The 20,938-nt window shown below is 41.8% G+C and overlaps 1 protein-coding gene and 2 non-coding genes across 6 annotated transcripts in view; 2 read left to right on the top strand and 1 right to left on the bottom strand.

The window, feature by feature from the left end:
• Nucleotides 1-18,945, top strand: part of Mlh3 (mutL homolog 3) — a 35,384-nt gene extending 16,439 nt beyond the window's left edge. For 2 of the 4 annotated variants that reach the window (XM_008849725.3, XM_008849726.3), the window contains 7 exons: nt 2,888-2,959; nt 6,889-7,000; nt 8,783-8,942; nt 14,252-14,275; nt 14,365-14,443; nt 16,823-16,974; nt 17,922-18,945. In XM_008849725.3, coding sequence (XP_008847947.1) covers nt 2,888-2,959; nt 6,889-7,000; nt 8,783-8,942; nt 14,252-14,275; nt 14,365-14,443; nt 16,823-16,974; nt 17,922-18,014 — 692 coding nt within the window. In that variant the 3' untranslated portion in view covers nt 18,015-18,945. Of the gene's footprint in view, nt 1-2,887; nt 2,960-6,888; nt 7,001-8,782; nt 8,943-14,251; nt 14,276-14,364; nt 14,444-16,822; nt 16,975-17,921 lie in introns of those variants that run through there. The other 2 variants (XM_029554418.1, XM_017802375.2) reach the window with 2 other exon arrangements.
• On the top strand, nt 4,512-4,584 carry LOC115067109. Its single transcript, XR_003846544.1, has one exon. It is a non-coding gene; the product is annotated as a small nucleolar RNA SNORD101 (small nucleolar RNA).
• On the bottom strand, nt 5,726-5,832 carry LOC115067107. Its single transcript, XR_003846543.1, has one exon. It is a non-coding gene; the product is annotated as a U6 spliceosomal RNA (small nuclear RNA).
• Nucleotides 18,946-20,938: the final 1,993 nt, after the last annotated feature.

Genomic DNA, 20,938 nt, shown 5'->3' on the forward strand with positions numbered 1-20,938 from the left:
AGTATCAACCTTCTTGTAAAGTGACTGCATTCCCCAGCACCTCCTCCTCCCAGGTCCCAGGTTGTGTCTGGCAGTGGCTTCCCTATGCTGGAGACAGGGAGGTTTCTGTCATTTGCAGTTTCTAGTCTTGGGAGGACTGATTTTCAAGAATGGACCCCACCTCCCCTGATGGCCAGCTAAGGTCTTGACTTCGGTCCTGGGCACCCAGACCTTGATGCTGAACCTCTCCCATTCCCAAGTCCCAATGTTTTCCATCATTTTTCTATTACTCTTCTTTAGCCCTAGTGGACCTTCACCTGTGCCCTACAGAAAATGTAAAACAACTAGTTGAACTTCTAGAAATAAAAAATCACAGCCTTGGAACTTAAAAATAAAAAAATAAAAAAGCTTGGATTTGGGGCTGCTGAGATGGCTCAGCAGGTAAAGGTGCTTGCTACCAAGCTTGATGATATGATTTGATCTTGAAATCTGCATGGTGGAAGGAGAGGACTGATTCCTCCAAGATGTTCTCTGACACCCACATGTGTGCTGTGGCATGTACAGACACAGTAAATAAATTAATGAGAAAAAAAATTTCTTTTGGTCTTTTTTTTTAAGAGAAAAAAATTTTAAATCTTGGGCCAGGCATAGTGGCACACGTCCTTAATCCCAGTACTGAGAAAGCAGAGGCAGAAGGCGCTCTGTGAGTTTGAGGCCAGCCTGATGTACATAGTGAGTTCTAGGCCAGCCAGAGTTAAATGGTGAGACCCTTTCTCAAACTACCCCCCAAATAATAAAATTTTAAAAATAAATAAAAATCTTGGATTTTGAACATTAAAACAACAAGAACAAAAACACTAAATATGGAAATGCACATCTGTAACCTTAGCACTTGGAAGGTAGAAACAGGAAGATCAGAAGGTTAAAGACAACCTCAATTAAATTTCAAGTTCAAGGCTAGGCTGGGCTACTGAAGACCCCATCCCACCCCCCAAAAAAAGATTAAGTACATTTTTCTAAAGCCAAATGCAAGTATTTTTATTACCAGACATAATTTTAAAATTTTCAAAGATTTATTTATTTTCACTGTATGAATATTTGCCTGCATGTATGTATTTGCACCACATGCATGCCTGGTGCCTGTAAAGGCCAGAAGATGGCATCAGATCCCATGTAACTAGAGTTACAAATGCTTGTGAGCCACCTTATGGAGGCTGGGAACTGAACCCAGGTCCTCTGCAATTGTTCTTAGCCACTGAGCTGTCTCTCCAGCCCTATTTACATATTGTTAATGAACAAATATATTATTGTTTTAAATTAAAGTGATCAGTAAACCCCAATCTATTGATCAAAAGTAATAAAAATACAAACTTTAAAAAGCAGGGCCGGGCGTGGTGGTGCACGCCTTTAATCCCAGCACTTGGGAGGCAGAGGCAGGCGGGGCTTTGTGAGTTTCAGGGCAGCCGGGGCGACAAGGAGACCCCGTCTCAAAAAAACCAAAAAAAAAAAAAAAAAATTTACACTAGTATGTCATTGAGAATTATGACCGTGAGAAGAGTTCTAAATGGTATGCCTCCTTGCTTGTACTTGAGAATCTAACCCTGTTTCTCAAAAGTGAGGTCTGTAGACAGGATTACCCAGGACTTAGAATTCCTGAACCTTGTGTCCCACACTGTTCACCTCTTGCTCAGATTCTGCATTTGAATTTGCTCCCAGGTGATAGATTCACCCAGGAAAGCTTCTGAAGCCTCAGTCTAAAGCAGCTCCAACTTCAGCCTGTGGGTAGACACAGTGAGAGTCTGTTTTTTTGTAGCCAGGGAAGTAACGGTTTTACATCCTTACATGGTTAGGAAAAAACAAAAGAAGACATTTCTTGACATAGTCAAATTATATGCAGTTATTTCAGTGTCCATAAATAAAACTTTATTGGAACACAGCTGTAGTAGCACAGATCATCTGTGACTACTTTCACTCAAAATGAACAGTACAGTAGTCATGACAGAATCCATTTGTCCTAAAAAGCATAAAATATTTCCTTTCTGCTTCTTTATAGAAAAAATTTCTTGGCCACTTACCTGAAATATACTTCATGCATTTTAGAGTAGCTTGCAAGTCAGGGTTCTCCAATTACAATATGAGTATAGTGTGTTATCTGATACTTCTTTCTTGTATTAAAGTTGAATTAATAAAGCAAAGTCTTGTTTAAATATTAAAAGTTTAGCCTTTTTAAAAAAAATATTATTTTTATTTTGTGTATATGCATGTATTGCCTGCATGTAGGTAAGTGCACCCATGTCATGCAGTGCCCGCGGAGGACAGAAGAGACTGTCAGATCCCCTGGAACTGGAGTTACAAACAATTGTTAGCTGCCATGTAGGTGCTAGGATTTGAACCCAGGTCTTCTGCAAGAACAGTCAGTGTTCTTAACCACTAAGCCATCTCTCCAGCCCTAGCCTTTTATTTTTTATTTTATGTGTATGAGTGTTTTGCCTGAATGTGTGCTAAGTGCACCATGTGCATGCAGTACCCACAGAGACCACAAGAGGGTGTCGAATCCCCTGGAGCTGGAGTTATAGACGATTACTGCCATGTGGGTGCTAAGAACTGAACCCAGGTCCTCTAGAAGATCAGCAAGTACTCTTGACCACTGAGCCATCTCTCTAGTCTCTACCCCTTCACCTTTTTATTAATGAAATATTGATGAATTAGAGTTTTCACCAGGGATAAATTTCATATTATTTTCCTGATAATTTCACTTTTTTAAGAAATAGAAAGTATAATTAATTGTATCTTAAGTTTTTACACTGGTTGTTAAGTGGATTGAATTAAACATTTTTCTCCCTCCATATTTCATGATTATGTTAATCTTGAGAATTTGAAACTCCAGTAACCCCTGATGGTTTTGTAGGTGGAAACCTGCTAATATTGGTGGATCAGCATGCTGCCCATGAACGTGTCCGTTTGGAGCAGCTTCTTACTGGTAAGGATCTGTCTGTAACTAGAGAAGATTTAAGACCCCCAGCACAGTTAATAGTGAATTTTTCTCATTGCAACTTGTGAGGAAGGATGCATTGTATGTTCAGGAGGATCTTTGTGAGTTCGAGGCCAGCCTGGTCTACATAGTGAGTTCAGGGGCTACAAGGAGACCCTGTGTCAAAAAGACAAAAAAAAAAAAAAATAGTTAAACTGAGAGCTGGGCATGGTGGTGCATGCCTTTAATCCCAGCACTTAAGGAAGCCGAGGCAGGCAGATTTCTGAGTTCAAGGTTAGCTTGGTCTACATAGTGAGTTCCAGGTCAGCTGGGGCTACAGGGAGACCCTGTCTCAAAAAAAAAAAGTTGCCAGGTGTGGTGGTACACGCCTTTAATCCCTGCACTCGGGAGGCAGAGGCAGGCAGATCTCTGGGAATTCAAGGCCAGTCTGGTCTCCATAGTGAATCCAGGCCAGCTGGGGCTACAGGGAGATCCTATCTCAAAAAGACCAAAAAAAAAACTAAACTGAAATCCTCCAGTTTGGCTTCTGTTATAACTGAAAGACTGTGGTAGTATGCTTTACTAATTCAGACATGCAGATCTTAATGACATGATCAAAGGCATATTTGCTATATATTTGTTACCTACCCAGAGTCACATAAGATTTGAGCTATTTATTGAGACATTGAGCACAAAGATGTACTTCTCCTATGCCATGTGCTCTCACTGGGCCTTCTTTTGTGGTCCGCCAGGCAGAGACCACTAGCATTCAGAAGGCCCTATAATAGTCCTTTTACTTCAAAATCTCATGTACTTTGGAGCAGGTAGTATAAACAAATTGATCTAATTCTAAAATAAAAGGTGCAGAAGGAAATATGACAAAGTCTCCTCTCTGCCCTCATCTTCCATCCCACATCATTTCTCTCCCTACAGGCAGCCAGTATCAATACTTTTTGTGTGTCTCTTCCCAAAGCCACTATATCTTTTTTAATTTTTATTTTTTAAAATAATTTTTAATGATTTATTTTTATTTGTACAAATGTTTTGATTACCTATGTGTATACTGGTATGTGTATAGTGCATGTGAAGACCAGAAGAGGGCAACTGAGTGGTCATGTAGGTGCTGGGAATCAAACATGGACCTTCTGGAAGAACAGCAAGTGCTCTTAACTCCCAAACCACTTCTCCAGCTTTTTTTTTTTTGGGATTCATCTTTGCCATCATGAGATACTTGTATTCCTCAAGTGATAAGATACCAAGAAAAAATTTATTGTAGAGACAGGCTCTCCCTTAGAAGGTCAAGCTAGCTGTGAACCCTCCATTCTCCTGCCTCAGCTTTCGAAGTGTTGAAATTACAAACATATACCACTATATCTTCTTTAGATTTTCAGGAGAATCTTGATTCTTGTGATCAAGTAATGAAGAGGCTGCTAGGTACAGACCCAGGGTTACTCCGTGAACTAGAATGACAGTAATATCACTACCATTTTCATTTTTCCTTATAAAATGAAGGCCCAAGAGTTTGGAAAGATACAGTGAAAACAGTGATAGAAAGTTAGTTGTTTTGGATAATGACTTAAATTGTAAGATACCCCTTTACTCCTTTCATGGGTGGAACACGATGGTTTACAAACCTGTGGTTGTGACTCTACACAGTAGTTTGCATTGTCTGTAGGATAGGTGCTGAGCCTCATTTAGCAGTAGTAAATCAAGTATCATGGTAAATTCACTAAATATTAAGCTAATGTCTGTTGCAGAAGTGTCTGAATTTTGTGATAATTTTGCACCAAACCCATCTTTATGTGCTTGTGTCCAGTTGTGGTGAGCCTACATAGGTCAAGTTGGTAGAGCACTAAACTTTAATTAAGGTTAATGACAAGAAGAAATCTGGGGAATGAATAGGCCTCTGCAAAACAATGAGGTCAAGGGAATTACATGGCTTCCCTGATATAACAACAATGACTAAAGTGCTTGGCTCTAGTTGTGTGGCAGTTAGGGACTATGGCAAAGAATCCCAGGCCAAGGAGAAACACTTCACAGTGCCAGAAATGAAGAAATCAGCCAGGCGTTGTGGCACATGCCTTTAACCCCAGCACTCAGGAGGCAGAGACAGGCTTATCTCTGTGAGATCGAGGCCAGCCTGGTCTACATAGTCAGTTCTAAGCCAGCTGGGGTTACAAAAATAAAAAAAAAGGCTGGAGAAATGGCTCAGTGGTTAAGAGCACTGACTGCTCTTGCAGAGGACCTAGGTTCAGTTCCCATGGCGTCTAACAACCATCCATAACTCCAGTTCCAGGAGATCTGACGCCGTCTTTTGACCTCCATGGGCATTGTACAACATAGGTGCACTTACATACATGCAAGCAATATACTCATACACGTAAAATAAAAATAAATCATTATGGGGCTGGAGAGATGGCTCAGCAGTTAAGAGCACTGACTGCTCTTGGAGAGGACCTGGGTTCAATTCCCAGCACCCACATGGCGGCTACGAACCATCCTTAACTCCAGTTCCAGGGGAATCTGAAGCCTCTTCTGACCTCTGTGGCATTGCATGACACAGGTGCACTCACATACATGCAAGCAATACATTCATGCACATAAAAATAATAAAACCATTTTTTTAATCTTTTTTTTTTAAAGGCTTGTTCTATTTTAATGACTGAGGCCACTATCTATAGACACAAGAGGGGAGCTTTATTTCTTGGTCTCTTCCTCCTTCTTGACCTGGAGGTGCTCCTCACGGCGTTTGGGTGCTTCCTTGGTCTTAGACCTAAAAATATGGAACACTTCACGAATTTGCGTGTCATCCTTGCGCAGGGGCCATGTTAATCTTCTCTGTATCATTCCAATTTTAGTATATGTGCTGCCGAAGCAAGTACTAATAAATCATTTTTTAAAAGACAAGCAAATAAAAAATATGGTTCATTAAAAACAAATCTGAAGCCAGGCGTGGTGGCGCACACCTGTAGTCCCAGCACTTGGGAAGCAGAGGCAGGTGAATCTCTGTAAGTTTGAGGCCTGTCTGGTCTACATAGTGAGTTCCAGACCAACTGGGGCTACAGGGAAACCCTGTTTCAAAAAGACCAAAAAAAAAAACAAAAAACAAAAAACAAATGTATGCACTGATAAAATAGTTTAGCATGTAAAATATTAGAGTTAATCTCTGGAGCCCACATAAGGGTGGAAGGAGAGAGATGTCTCCCAAAAATTTTCCTCTGACCTCCACACATGTACTGTGACATATATGCATCCCCCTTAACACATCATGCACATTCAAATAGCAAATTTTAAAAAATTTAAAACAAGCTTTGCTAGCTATAGGGTCTGCACCATTTGAAAATATTATTGACAGATTCTTTTCAAAGACTGGGAAACCCTTCTAAAGGAACCAAGAAGCCCTTTTGAGCCATAGGGTTGTGAGGTTCATTGTGCCACATTATGCACCAATGAATTAAGACTACACTTATTAACTACAAGAGCACTCTTGTTCTTCTTGACATAGAGTTAAGTCTTATATTTCCTATTTTGAAAAACTGCTAAATGAATAAAATATCCCTCAGCTGAATATTAGAAATCCACATTCTAGAACTGAACACTACTACTGAGTGCTCGAACGCTGGTTCATGGCCCTGCTTTACCATGCTTCATTTTTTAAAAAATATTTTTTATTTTACTTGTATGCATGTATTGCCTGCGTGTAGGTAAGTGCACCCGTGTCACGCAATGCCCGCGGAGGACAGAAGAGGCTGTGGGATCCCCTGGAATTGGAGTTATGGACAGTTGTTAGCTGCCATGTGGGTGCTGGGATTTGAACCTGGGTCTTCTGCAAGAACAGCCAGTGTTCTCTCTGAGCCGTCTCTCCAGCCATTACCATTTATTTTAACCGGTGTGGAAGACTGCCCTTATTCATGACACATTCATCTCGCTTCCAACAGACTCCTATGAGAAGCAGGCACCACAAGGCTCTGGTCGGAAAAAATTACTATCCTCCATGGTAATTCCACCACTGGAGATCACAGTAACTGAGGAGCAGAGAAGACTTTTACGGTTAGTAGCACTATGAGGCTATAATGCTGGTAGTGTATGTTTCTACATTAATTTTGGGTTGTTTTTTTTTTTTTGCATAAATGTTCCATTTTTCAGAAAAGGAAACTGAGACCAAGAGGGCTGCCTGGCTTATCTAAGGTCTTGAAAACTACTCAGTTGTAGGGCAGGAACTCAAAGCTTGTCTTTCAACTCCAAAAGCCATTCTTCCACTATATCATAGCTATTAAGTATAGGATTGAGTTTCCCTGATAATTTTTTCCAGCAGTTGGCTTAGCACACTCTTTTCATTTCTTGGAATAGTCAAGTGTTTGTGCTGTACTGTGTCTGAAAGCAAAGTTAGAGTAGTAATTGCTTCCATTCTTTCTCTTGGTTCATTCTAGATTCTTCATTACCATAATCTTATTAGGAAGAAAGTGAAACACTAGGATGCCAGGAAGGGGCACATAATGGAGCAAGTCACAAGACAGGTCATTTCACACTTTTGGGCAGTGTAAATTACTGAAAAAGGAAAGGATTGTCTCTCGGTTTTCAGTTTTGGCTATGAGCTACTGCCAATACATCTTTTTTCCCTAGGGCAAGATTTGTATGAGAGGCAGATTTACTTACTTACCATCCCCCACTGCAAACCTGCTACTTTCCCCACCAGTCAGAATGGCTCAGTCCCCTGGGGCTGTTAATTACCTCCCGCTTTTAATGCAGACTCAAAACATTTTCAGAAATCTTTGTGCCAAACTTCTTTAAGTGCAGGCAGTAAGTTAGTAGTTCCTTAGTGAAGAATGAAAATTTAGGAGCAAGATTTAGAAGCAATTTGGTTTTCTCAACAGAAAAACCAGAAGAAAAGGTACTATAAAAGGTACTTTTTGTTTTTTTGGTCTTTTTGAGACAGGGTCTCCCTGTAGCCCCAGCTGTCCTGGAACTCACTATGTAGACCAGGCTGGCCTTGAACTCAGAGATCTGCCTGCCTCTGCCTCCCAGTGCTGGGATTAAAGGCGTGCGCCACCACGCCCGGCTAAAAGGTACTTTTATACTACTGTATAAAAGGAACTATACAGTAGTTCCCACCTTCCATGTGATGGATTTATTCCAGGATCTCCTGTGGATATGTGAAAACGGGTAGTACTGAGCCCTACATAGATATGTATACATTTTCCCTGTGTGTCCTGTAGCATTGCTACATAGTACCAGGGATAGTCTATCTTCTGTGTTTTATGGTCTAGTGCCTCCTCTGCATCACAACTAACACACTATTATGAAATAAAATAAGTATCACTTGAACATAAAACTGCAATACTGAAGCAGTCATCTGATAACCACATGATTAACAGGTATGTATCATATACTAGGTGGATATGCTGAACAAAGGGATAACTCAGTGGAGCAGCATGAGATGTTATCAGGCTACTCAGAACAGCATGCAATTTAAAATTTATGCTGGAGATGTAGCTCATGGTGGAGCTTATGTTTAGCATGTGCAAGGCCCCAATTCAGTCAGAGAGAGAGAGAGAGAGAGAGAACAAGAGAGAATACTGTTTACTTCTGGAATTTGCCATTTAATATTTTTGGATCATGGTCAACTATAAATTCTTAGAGAGTGAAAGTGAATGAAAGAGAATTACTGTAATTGAAAAAGGGAATTTGATAATAAAATCCTAAACACATAAGTGTAAGGAAAACAGTATAACCTTTAAAGGTTATGGCGGCTTTTAAAAACTATCCAGTATTTGGAACTGGTACTGAAATGTCGGTGAAGTAATGCTTTTACATTTGAGGCTGTCTCCTTAGGTGTTACCACAAAAATCTGGATGATCTGGGCCTTGAATTGATCTTTCCAGATGCTAGTGATTCTCTGGTCCTTGTGGGGAAGGTACCACTCTGTTTCGTAGAAAGAGAAGCCAGTGAACTTCGAAGAGGAAGATCTACAGTGACTAAGAGTATTGTGGAGGTAAGAAATATCTTCAATGCCCAGGACATTGCTGGGTCACAATAACCTCTACATTTGTCTTTATTCCGTACACGTTTATGGTATTTGTATTCAGTGTGCCAGATCCTAGAAATTCAAATTAGCTCAAGGTGAGGAGGAAGGAAACAGATAGTTATGGTACAGTGAAGTTTGGATAGTAGATCTATGTTCAGAAAGTGTTAGAGCTATGCATGGTAGAGCATGCTGGTCCTCTCAGTCCTCAGGAGCATCACCAGTTTAAGGCCAATGTGGGTTTCACAGTGAGACTTTATCTCAAAAAACAAAAAAAAAACATCCAACAAAATGGCTCAGCAGGTAAAGACATGTGCTGCCAAGCCTGATAACATGAATTCGATCCCTGGGACCCACATTGGGGAGAACACTTCCACAAATTGTCCTCTGACCTTCAGATGCACATGCATGCATGCATGCGGGCACACACACACACACAAATGATGTAAAAAAAAAAAAAAGTCAAATAAAAATTAAAAGATAGATTTAGTGGCTGAGTCACGATAGGCTGATCTGGGAAGACTGGAGGCATGACGGCTGCTGGAATGAAATAGGACCAAGTAATAGCGGGAATGGAAGAGGGATATTTAAAAGTGACTACTGAAAAAGAGACTGTGAAGATAATAAAGTATTTGAGGCAGGATGAAATCAAGGAAAGACAATATTGTCTAAACTAAGCAAACCTGCAAGCAGGGTGGGACTGATGGGCTGGACAGAGGCTCAGTGGTCAAGAGCACTGGCTGCTCTTCCAAAGGACCCGGGTTCAGTTCCAGCACCCACATGGAGACTAACATCCATCCTTAACTCCAGTTTCAGAGGATCCAAAGCCTTCTTGTATCCTCCTTAGGCATCAAGCATACATGTGGTGCACTTACATACATGCAGGCAGAACACTCATATACATAAAGTAAAAATAAAACATTTTTTAAAAACTTTTTGAAAAAGGGAATGATCAGTAGTAGGAAGTCAGAGTTGCTGTCATGACAGCTTTGTTATATTCTGGAATCATTTCAGGAGGATGGAGTCTGGCAGAAGATGAGCACAGTGGGTCAGCAATGAGTTAAGTGGGGAGTAGGGCCATGTAGATGACTCTGATAACTCTGGCCAGCCTGGTGGCATACATTTGTCATTCCAGCACTCAGGTGCAGCCTGAGAACTGCAAGTTTGAAGCTAGCCTGGGCTACATAGTGAATTCCAAGCCAACCAGCTTAGGTTACATAGGACAGAAAACGCTCTCTCAAAAAAAAGCTGGGAATGTAGGACAATGGTAGAGTGCTTGCCTAGCATGTCCTGAGCCCTAGGTTTGATTTCCTAGCTCTGAAAAGCAAACCCCAGATATCTGGCTGCATACAAAAGAAGGGAGATGGGCAATAGCCGACAGAAGTAGTTGAAGTGTGTATGTGGCAGTCAGGAGGAGGAAGAAACATTTTTTGTTTTAAGATGGAAGAGACCTGAGTGTGTTTGTAGGCTGAGGGTGAGAGGACATTAAAGAGCAAGAGGCACTTCCAGTGCCAGCTGTCTTACCTTGATTTCACCCTTAACAAAATTGCCCTTTGATCTGACAGCCTGGCTTTACTTTTGACAGAACTCTTTTCTGCCCACAGAATTTATTTCTTCTAAGACTCCTACTCCAAATTGTGTTGAATCCAAAAGATAGGATTTGTTAGACTCTCATGTTGTAATTCAATATCTAAAAATTTAACGAGAAAATTATAATAAAAACTTCTCCTGAAATGACTTCAAGGACTACTATTAAAGTGTTTGCTTCGAATTGAAACAAAGCCTATGGTCTCTGAAAATTTGATTAGGAGAGAGTGTTGATTTTGGAAGAATTTTGAGAGGAGGTAGACACACCTAGCAGTTGATAGTTATCAGTATGTCTTTTTTAAAGATCTGTGTTCCAGCCTGATGAATGAGCCTTTTCTAACACTGAAGTTAGCCACAGTAACTGACCCACTGAAACAAGAAATGATCTGAAAATGAGCCCTCTGTGGGCTTATGACTGATGTTAGAACAGAGAAGTTAGGCTCATTTCCATTTGTACTAAGCTTCATCAGGTCAGATGTTGTGAGACATCCTTCTGATTAGGTTTGGTAATATATGTGGCTTTTAAAATATTTACAGTACAGTGTCTTCTACCTAGTTCTCATTTATAAACTTGACAGACTAGAGCATTTGTAGAAAGGAGAGAATTTTCCAAGTTTGATTTAAAAAGAAATCACCCTGTTGTAACCTTAGGAAACTGTTTTATGCAGAGCTATTATCAGAAGTAATGAAGAAATCCTGTGTTTTGTTATAAAGAAATCATTAAGTATACCAAATCTAGAGGCAATTTTTGCCTCCAGAGACTAAACAAATTGGTAGCATTAAATAGTATCAGCTTTAAATTTCTTTTTTTTTTTTAAATTTTTCAGATTATTTAGTATGTGTGTGTTCAGGTTTGTACATGCCACAGTGTACATGTGAAGGTCAAAGGAAATCTTAGTAGAATCTGTTGGGGACCTCTGTTATGCAAAGTAGAAGCCCCTTCACGTCCGGACAGCTCATGCAGCTCGGGATTATGTGCTGGGGCTCCTTTCATAGCAGGGTGCCTTCCTGGCATCTTTCCTGACTCTCCTTTTGAAGTGCCCGCCACAAATGCCATAACATAAACATGGCCTCTGGCTTTAGGAATACCATGCTTTCCTGTGATTTTTCAGGTAGCCAGCAGTCTGGCGGCATGGCAGAAACCCACTTCCATATGTAAATAGAATGCCTCACAAAGTATCTAACAGCCAAAGCTTTTACCACTACCCCCATGGTATAAATATCCCAGTCTTTCTCTCAATATCAGAGAGCTGGGTCGCAGAGCTGCTGAATCACTGAGAGCAGAGACACTTAATAAAGCTGTAACATTGAGACTGAACCGAGTCCCATCTCACTGCCTGCGGTCCAGCCTCTCCGGGGGGCAGCACTCCTCTGTTACCGACTTGCGGACATTCCTAGCTTTCACTGTCCTCGTACTCTTCCTGTGTGGTTCAGTGGCCAGTGGACCTCGCATCCTGAGAAAAGTACACGGGTGAAATAGGGACAAGATTCGGCTGGACAACGCTCCAGTAGCAGAGGAACTTTCACCACCAAAAGCCGCGGCCAGCCACCGCATCCAGGAGACATGAGCCGCAGTGCCATAGAACGCGGCCTGCCGGAGAAGCTTGCGGGGCCAGACCCGCCTTCCTCCAGATGCACGGCGGGGAAGCCTGCGGACCTGCCCTATCATTCGGGAAGTGCAAGCAGGGACCCCGAGAGCCCAGCGCGCACACGCCTATAAGAATCATTTCTCTCCTTCCATCATGTGAATCCTGGAACTTGAAGTCAGGTCATCAGACTTGGCGGCACATGCTTTTGCCTGATAAGCTATCTCACTCTAGCTTTAAGTTTCTTTTGCAAATATCCACAATATCTACAGGAATATAGGTACTAAAAAGTTTACCTCAGAGCCTGGAATGATGGCACATTCCTATAATTCTGGCACAAGGCAGCCTAAGACAGGAAGACTGTAAGTTCAAGACCAGACTGGGCTTCATAGCAAGACTATCTTGAAAGACAAACAGCAACAACAAAAATCTTCCCAAGGGCAAAGATACATGAAGGAGGAAACACTTTTAAAGAGTGCTTTGGAAAATAAGCCTTTAAAAAAAAAAAGATTCATGCCAGGTGTGGTGGCGCATGCCTTTGATCCCAGCACTCGGGAGGCAGAGGCAGGCAGATCTCTGTAAGTTCAAGGCCACCCTGGTCTACATAGTGAATTTCAGGACAGCTGGAGCTACAGGGAGACCCTGTCTCAGACCAAAAAAAAAAAAAAAAATTCATGTGTCTGCAGTGTGTCTGTGTATGCCATTGTGTATACTATGTGTGTGGACGGGTACCCATGGAGGGCAGAAGAGCACATCAGATCCCCTGGAGCTGGAATTACTGGCAGCTCTGAGCCATCCACATGGGTGCTAGGAATAGAACTCAGGTCCTCTGAAACAGCAACAAGAGCTTTCAGCTGCTAAACCATCTCTCTAGTCCTGAAAATAAGCCTTTTGACCTGAAGGGAGTTGTTGGGCAGGGGGAAGCCTTGTGGGAATTAAAATGACTATTTGCTTATGTTTATACTATTTAAACGAGATAGTTCACAGTTGTGCTGATGGGTTTTGTGTATTTATTCTCAGCTTGTGTATATTATACTTAGCCAGGCATGGTGGCGCGCACCTTTAATCCCAGCACTTGGGAGGCAGAGGCAGGCGGATATCTGTGAGTTCAAGGCCAGCCTGGTCTACACAGTGAGTTCCAGGACAGCTGGGGCTACAGGGAGACCCTGTCTCAAAAAGACCAAAAAAAAAAAAAAAAAAAAAAAAAAGGCACAGCTGGCCTGGAACTCACTATGTAGACCAGGTTGGCCTTGAACTAACAGGGATCCACCTGCCTCTGCTTCCCAAATGCTGGGATTAAAGGCCTGCACCAGACACCCAGCTCCTTGCCAGCATTTGTTATCATTTGTGTTTTGTTTTGATGGTAACCATCCTGACTAAAGTGAGATGGATCTCAAAGGAGTTTTAATTTGCATTTCTCTAATAGCTAGGAATGTTGAACACTTTAAAATATTTATTGACCATTTATATTTATTTCTTTGAGAACTGTCTGTTCAATTCATTGGCCCATTTGTTGATTGACAGTTTTGTCTTATGTATGTTTAATTTTTGCAGGGTTTTTGTTGTTTTTAGACAGGGTCCCTCTATGTAGCCCTCTCTGGCCTAGAACTCATTATGTAGATCAGACTGGCCTCACAGAGGTCCGCCTGCCAAGTGCTGGAATTAAAGGTGTGCTCCACCACACTCAGCTAATTTTTTGCATTTTCTGTGTATTCTAGATATTAACCCCTTGTTTGATATATGGCTGGCAGAGATTTTCTCCCACTCTGTAAGCTTTCTCTTCACTCTGATGATAGTTTCTTTTGTTGTATAGATGCTTTTTAATTTCATGTAATCCTTTTTTTTTTTTTTTTTTTTTTTTTTGAACCAGGGTCGCCCTTTAACCCCAGCTGTCCTGGAACCCCCTATGTAGACCAGGCTGGCCTTGAGCTCACAGAGATCTGCCTGCCTCCCGAGTGCTGGGATTAAAGGCATGAGCCACCGCTGTAATCCTATTTCTTAATTCTTGGGGCTATTTCCTGTGCTTCTGATGATGTTTTGTAAACTCTCAAAGGGTAAGTAGAAGAGAACAGTAGATTGATACCTGTTTTCCTTTTGGCTTTATAGGAATTTATTCGAGAACAAGTGGAGGTGAGCTTATTTTCTCTTATTTTGGAGTGTTACACTAAAGTGCCACACAAAGACTTCATTGCCTCATTTCCCTTCTGCTAATAACATAGCTGCTGCAGACCACAGGAGGCATCCAAGGGACATTGCCACTGACTGTCCAGAAGGTATTGGCCTCCCAAGCCTGCCATGGTAAGAGACTGCACAGTGAGCTGCTAAGTCCTGGGTATGCTGAGCCCTGGCAGGGGTATAGTTATTGCACAATGGAATAGGTAAAATGCACGTTTCTGCTCAACTTTTGAAGAATTTAATGTAGGTCAAGAAATTGAATCTACCTTAAAAATTACTTTTCCAAAGTAAAAGGCCAATTCGGACTCCAGTGCAGGCTGACTGAAAAAGAGCAGAGGAACAGGGCCTAGAAGAGGCATTCAGAATTGGGCTCATTACAGGCCAAGGAAGCGGTCTTGGCAGAGCCACATAGGCAGGAGCACATTCTTTACATGAGGAGCAACCAGGAGTACCAAGAAATTAGGCTAGAAAGAAAGACCAGAAACTTAGAAGGTGCCATCATAACCTTTAGATCTGCTATAGAAGGCATTAGAAATAGGGCAGGGCTTCAGTAGGGGAATGTGATGAAACAAGGATGTGGTGTAGGAGGAACTCAGGTTAGAGAAGGTGATGGCTTTGGAACCTCCTGCAACTGTTACCTGATCACAGTAGTGTCTCTGTTCCACTGATACCTCTATTTTATTACTTTCAATCTTTTCACTATCTTCCTCTCCTAGCTTAGTAACCAGGGTCCATCCTTGGTCTGTCTCCTGTAATATCCTAAAGTCCTTTGCCCCTTTATCCTGTTTACCCTTTATAGCTATCCCATCACCAAACTGTATCATTATTGTCTTCAGAATGTATCCTAAATCTGTCATCACTGCAACTCTTGTTCTTGCCTCTGTGGAAGCTTCTGCTCGGCTCCCCACATCCCCTCTGCTGGGCTCCCCACACCTCCTCTGCTGGGCTCCCTACACCCCCTGGCTCCCAAGTCATTCTCCTAGAACTCACAGGAATCTTCATTGTTTTGTTTCTTTTTCAGACAGTCTCCTTTTGTAGCATAGAGTAATCTGGAACTAGCTATATAGACTAGGCTGGCCTCTAACTTGTAGCAATCCTCTTGCCTCCGCCTCCCAAGTGCTGGGATTACAGGTGGGAGCCACCACACCCTTTGAATCTTTTTGAAACATGTCTGTAAGCATGTCATTCCAACAGAAATTCACATTGCATTTACCATTGCTCTTGGCATAAAAATATTTTTTTCTGTTTGATTGATTGAAGCTGTTTCTTTTTTAAAATATTTTATTATTTTTATTTTATGTGTATGCATGTATTGCTTGCATGTAGGTTAAGTGCATCCATGTTGTACAATGCCCGTGAAGAACAGATTCCCTAGAACTGGAGTTACAGACAGTTGTTAGCTGCCATGTGGGTGCTGGGATTTGAACCCAGGTCTTCTGCAAGAATAGTCAATGTTCTTAACCGCTGAGCCATCTCTCCAGCCCCAGAGGCTGAGTTTCTTTCAGCCCAGGCTGGCTTGAACTTGATATGTAACTGAAGATAACCTTGGACTCCAGATCCTCTTGCCTTTACCTCCCAAGTAATAGGATCACAGGTATATGCTAATATACCTGGCAAAACTTTTTAATCCTTACCATAGCCTGCAGCCTAAACTTGAGTTTCATCACACATCACACTCCAGTGTGCTCTTTACGTCTCCAGCCTGCTTTGTTGGTCCTGTCCCTTGGGTTGCTAAACTTCTGACAACTGGACCCTTGCTTTCCTGACCCTCGAATGCCCTTCTGCTCCTTCTTAGTTATGTCTTTAACCCAAGGTCTCAGCTGACATATTCTGCCAAGGAAGCCTTCCCTGACCCTCTAAACTGGATTTGGCTTTCTGTTACACTTTCATATCCTGTTTCATAGCACTTATAATTTAAATTACTTTGATGACTTGTCAGTTGTTTGTCTTGTCTATTAGAGTGTAAGTTTCACTAAGTAGAGACATCTGTCTCATTCACTGTCTGAAAGGGCTCCAATAGAAAGTATACACTTAATTGATATTTATTGACTGAGTGAATTGATGTTAAAGATATGTTCTAACATTATGAGTGTTTAGATTCGGAAGATTATTATGGAAATTGAGAAAAGGGAGAAAATAAAACAGGCATTATAAGAAAACAGTCAGGTTTCTTTTGGACAATCCATGGACTTTCCTGTAACTTCACAAACTCCTAAGTAGGCCAAAATAGAGAAACACCCTGAAAGCAAGATCCTAACAGCTTAAGGAATGCCTCCTCCAGGGATTAGAAGGACACACTCTGTAAGGAAAAGTTTAAACAAGAAGGCAGTCCTGAAGCCTTAGTCTCTTCCATGGCTTTAAGTATCAGTTTCAAGCAGCATTAAAACCACACTAAAGAACTCTTAAGAAATATGTTACTTTTTCTAGATACTCAGTTCTGACCCAGGGTTGGCATTGGTTTGTTACCATGTATACCATAACTTTTATCTCTCTTTCATTTAGGAGCCATTAAGTTTAATGATAGCCTGAGCCTAGAGGAGAGCTATCGCCTTATTGAAGCTCTGTCCTGGTGCCAGCTGCCATTCCAGTGTGCTCATGGGCGACCTTCCATGCTGCCATTAGCTGACCTAGACCACTTGGAGCAGGAAAAACAGGTGCAGTAATGATAGAATCAAGAGGGAACACGGTTTATCTCCTCTTCCTTTTCCAGCTTCTGCTATCTAAATGTAACCTGTCTTTATCCTTTCCAAAACAAGAAAGTTTTGAAAAACAGGCATTATAGGTTTTCATTTAAGGCCTCACCATTTTGTCTTGAAGTTCACATTTAAAATGGAGCTTAGACCAAACTGTCAGATTATCTCCATGATAGCCTCATGGTTTCTAAGCTGAATACAACAAGTACAGACTTACATCTCCTAACATCAGTTGCCTGCTGGCTCTAGGTTTGATAAGATTCTTCCTAGAAGTAGAGAAGGTTGGAAAAAACCCAGCGAGGTCACTGCTGGCAGAACATGGCCAGACCACCTAGTCTCCTGCTGCCCCGAGCTAGAAGGATCTGCTGTTGCAGCTAGCTGTCTCCCAGGATTTCTGGTGTCACAATTTGAGAATCATCGAGCTGGGAGCCAAGCTTTGGAGAGCTCTGCTCTCTCCTTTGGCCCTAATCAGTGAGCAGCACATGAGCAAAGATGTGGCTGGTGCAGTAGAGGTTTACGGCTTAAATTAAGGACATTTTCTATCCTTGTTATAATTTTAAACGACATAGAATATGGGTACATACTAGTGATGTCGGATTGCCATTTTCCAAAATCCTTTTGTTTTGCTTATCTTTCCTGCTAACACTGTAGAGGCTTCTCTTGCATATACTAATGTTTCCTGATCCATCCCATTGATTTTACTCCATTAAAACTCTTTGTTTCCTACAGGAGATAAGAATTTCGGCTTAAAGTTTGCAGTCTCACTACTGCTAACATACTGTTCCTCTCCTGATCTTTTCTGAATTCAGAAGTGAGAAATGTAAACAGATCTGGAGAGCTGTACTTTGGAAATACTTGTATGCCACTTGCTTTTTCTGCTGCTAATGGTATTCTCTGCCTTTTCATAGGTTAAACCCAATCTTGCTAAACTTGGCAAAATGGCCCGGGCGTGGCGTCTCTTTGGACAGGCAGAAGGTTGCAATACGAGGCAGAGCCCGTAACAATACATGCCTCTCTGTGAGCCACCATGAGAACAGAATTACTGATCCTGTAAGGAGCCAAAGGGAATGGCATGCCGCTGAGCAGACTGCGTGAGCAGCAAAGAGTCAGCCCTGCCCTGAGCAGGACTGGCAGGCACATCAGTCCTGGAGCAGATGGTCCCTCTATTTGAATAGCCAGAAGCAATTCGAACCTCATGACACTTCATTCCTTTATATCCATGGACACAGGAGTTTACCATATATCTACCTTTTGTAAATGAATTTAGTGATCAAATTTAATGCTTCATTTTCTGATTAGTAGGTTGGCCTATGTTTGAGGGGTGTCGTTATTGTTTTTGAGCAGTTTTTTCCCCAGCCTCTCAATTACAGTATGCCCTGCCCCCATACCACCCCTCCATCTTCCCCATTATTTCTCTTTGCATGGTTAGTCTTCTCACCTTGGCTCCTCTGCTTCTTTACAGGCTAAGTCACAGACTTAAGAGGGTTTCTCTAGTCTCTAGATAAACATTTCCTGATGTTTTTAGTAAGACTTCGGTTACATTATTTTAGCGATTGATTAGTAAATATTCATAACTGGGTGTGGTGACATATACTTGTAATCCCAGCACTTGATTGACTGAGGCAGGAGAAGTTCAAGACCAGCCTGGGTTACATAAGCAAGACCCTGTCTTGAAATATATGTGTGCGTGTGTGTGTGTGTGTGTGTGTGTGTGTGTGTGTGTGCACTATTGAGAAAGAGAAACACAAAGAATAGAGAAAATTTGACATCCCTGGTTTTTTGATAGTTTTATTACTTTATAGAAACATGGAAATCGCCAGGCATGATGGTACATGCCTTTAATCCCAGTACTCAGGAGGCAGAGGCAGGCAGATTACTGTGAGATCAAGGCCAGCCTGCTCTACATAGCAAGTTCTAGGCCAGCTGGGTTACAGGGAGACCCTGTCTCAAAAAACAAAAAGAAAAAAAAGTAAAAATGAATGTTCAGATCCTGAACCAGTAAAAATGTTAAAAATACTGTTTGTTTTTGAGAATAAATTTTATGTGATTAAGTAATTATCATATCATAATGCAGCATTTGTTCTTCCAAAGCAGTCAAGTATGTTCTGCACTATTTTTTGCAGAAGGCAAAGGTTCTTTTGACCCTTTCAAATTGTATGCTGATTTTAATACCTTATACCTAAAGGGCCTTACAATTTCACTTGTGACCAGGGCTGTTCTTTCTGAAAATGCTTGTTATACTTCTCTCAATCTGCATTTCCCCCCACTTTTTCAAATGAATAATAATAGGACTCAACTGACTAAAACATGGGGTGGGGGGGGACCCAGCTGGTAATGTTTATTGCAGGTGCTATAATTAATGCTATATAATTAACAAGATGTTGCAATGAAAGTTTTCAATATTTCCTGACCAGCCTGCTCAAGTTAACCTTTCTATCAATGAAATAATTCTCTAATTTTTTTTTTTTTAATGTGTATGAGTATATTGCCTGCATGTATGTGAGCGCACCCGTGTTGGGCAATGCTGCAGAGGTCAGAAGAGGGCTTTGGATTCCCCTGGAACTGGAGTTAAGGATGGTAAGTAGCCTCCATGTGGATGCTGGGAATCGAACCTGGGTCCTCTGCAAGAATAGTCAGTGCTCTTAACCGCTGAGCCGTCTCTCCAGCCCCAATTTTCTAATTTTTTTAAATACAGGAAACAAATGTGTGTGTTCATTGGATAATGTTTGTTTGCCAACAACTCTGAAGTGAATCTTGGGAATGAAGTACGCCTTCATGAGCCTGGGCCTCTGCAGGCTCAAGGGGGCCCACACTCATTTTCCAGGGGTTCTAGTAGTTTCATAAATGGAACCCTGAAGGAGAGGCACTACTGTCTAAAGAAGGTCTGCCTTCCTTTCTACCGAAGTCGTAGAAATGGGCATTTCATACTCTGGCCAGGACCTTAGAAAAGGGTGTTCTCAGGGGATTTGTAAGTCTGCCTAGCACCTTGCCTATAGGCCCGTGGGCTGAGGCCTCTGCACCCCTGTTCCAGAGCTGCAGAGAGGGATGCCAACTGTCCCAGGATATTTTGGTGGTGAGGAAATGGGGGGACAAAGTCATATGCAGTCCAGGCTGTCCTATAACTGGAGATGTAGCTGAGGATGACCTTTGAACTCCTGATCCTCCTTCCTTCACTTCTCAAGGCACGAATCACCAGACCTCCTGTTCCAAGAATTTGAAAAATCCTCTTATATCAGACCCGTTTTGGGGATTTCAAAAGAGTGACAGTACTTAGTGGAATGATGGGGTGAGTTTCAGAAGGTTTCTTTCATACAATTATTAACTACTGTTTCCCTGAGCATAGCAGAGAAACTAAGGTTCAAAGATGTTGAGTGAGGGGGCTGGAGAGCTGGCTCAGCAGTTAAGAATGTGTATCTTCTCTGGGACCTGAGTGCCATGTGTATGTGTATGTGGGTATGTGCGTATAAGTGCAGGTGCCTTCAGAAGTCAGAGGCATCAGATCCTTCTGGAGTTGGAGTTACAGGCAGTTGTGAGCTGCCCAACATGGGTTCTAGGAACCAAACTTGGATCCTCTGGAAGAACAGTACATGCTCTTAGCCACTGAGCTGTATCTCCAGCCCACAAAATAAATCTTTTTTTAAAAAGTGACTTGTCTAGCCAGGCATGTTGGGACACACCTTTAATCCCAGCACTTCGGAGGCAGGAGGCAGGCAGATCTCTGTGAGTTCAAGGCCAGCCTGGTCTACATAGTGAGTTCCCGGACAGCTGGGGCTACAGGGAGACCCTGTCTCAAAAAGACTCAAAAAAAAAAAATTGCTGTTATCTAGGAGCATGATGATTACTTTTTTGAAATTTACCTAGTAAGTGGGCTACTTAATCCTTTTAGAGTCTTAATTTTAGATGATTTTCTGGCTTAGATGATTTT

The sequence above is a fragment of the Nannospalax galili genome, unplaced genomic scaffold, assembly GCF_000622305.1.
Source record: "Nannospalax galili isolate Female #2095 unplaced genomic scaffold, S.galili_v1.0 scaffold24, whole genome shotgun sequence".
NCBI classification, from domain to species: Eukaryota; Metazoa; Chordata; class Mammalia; order Rodentia; family Spalacidae; genus Nannospalax; species Nannospalax galili.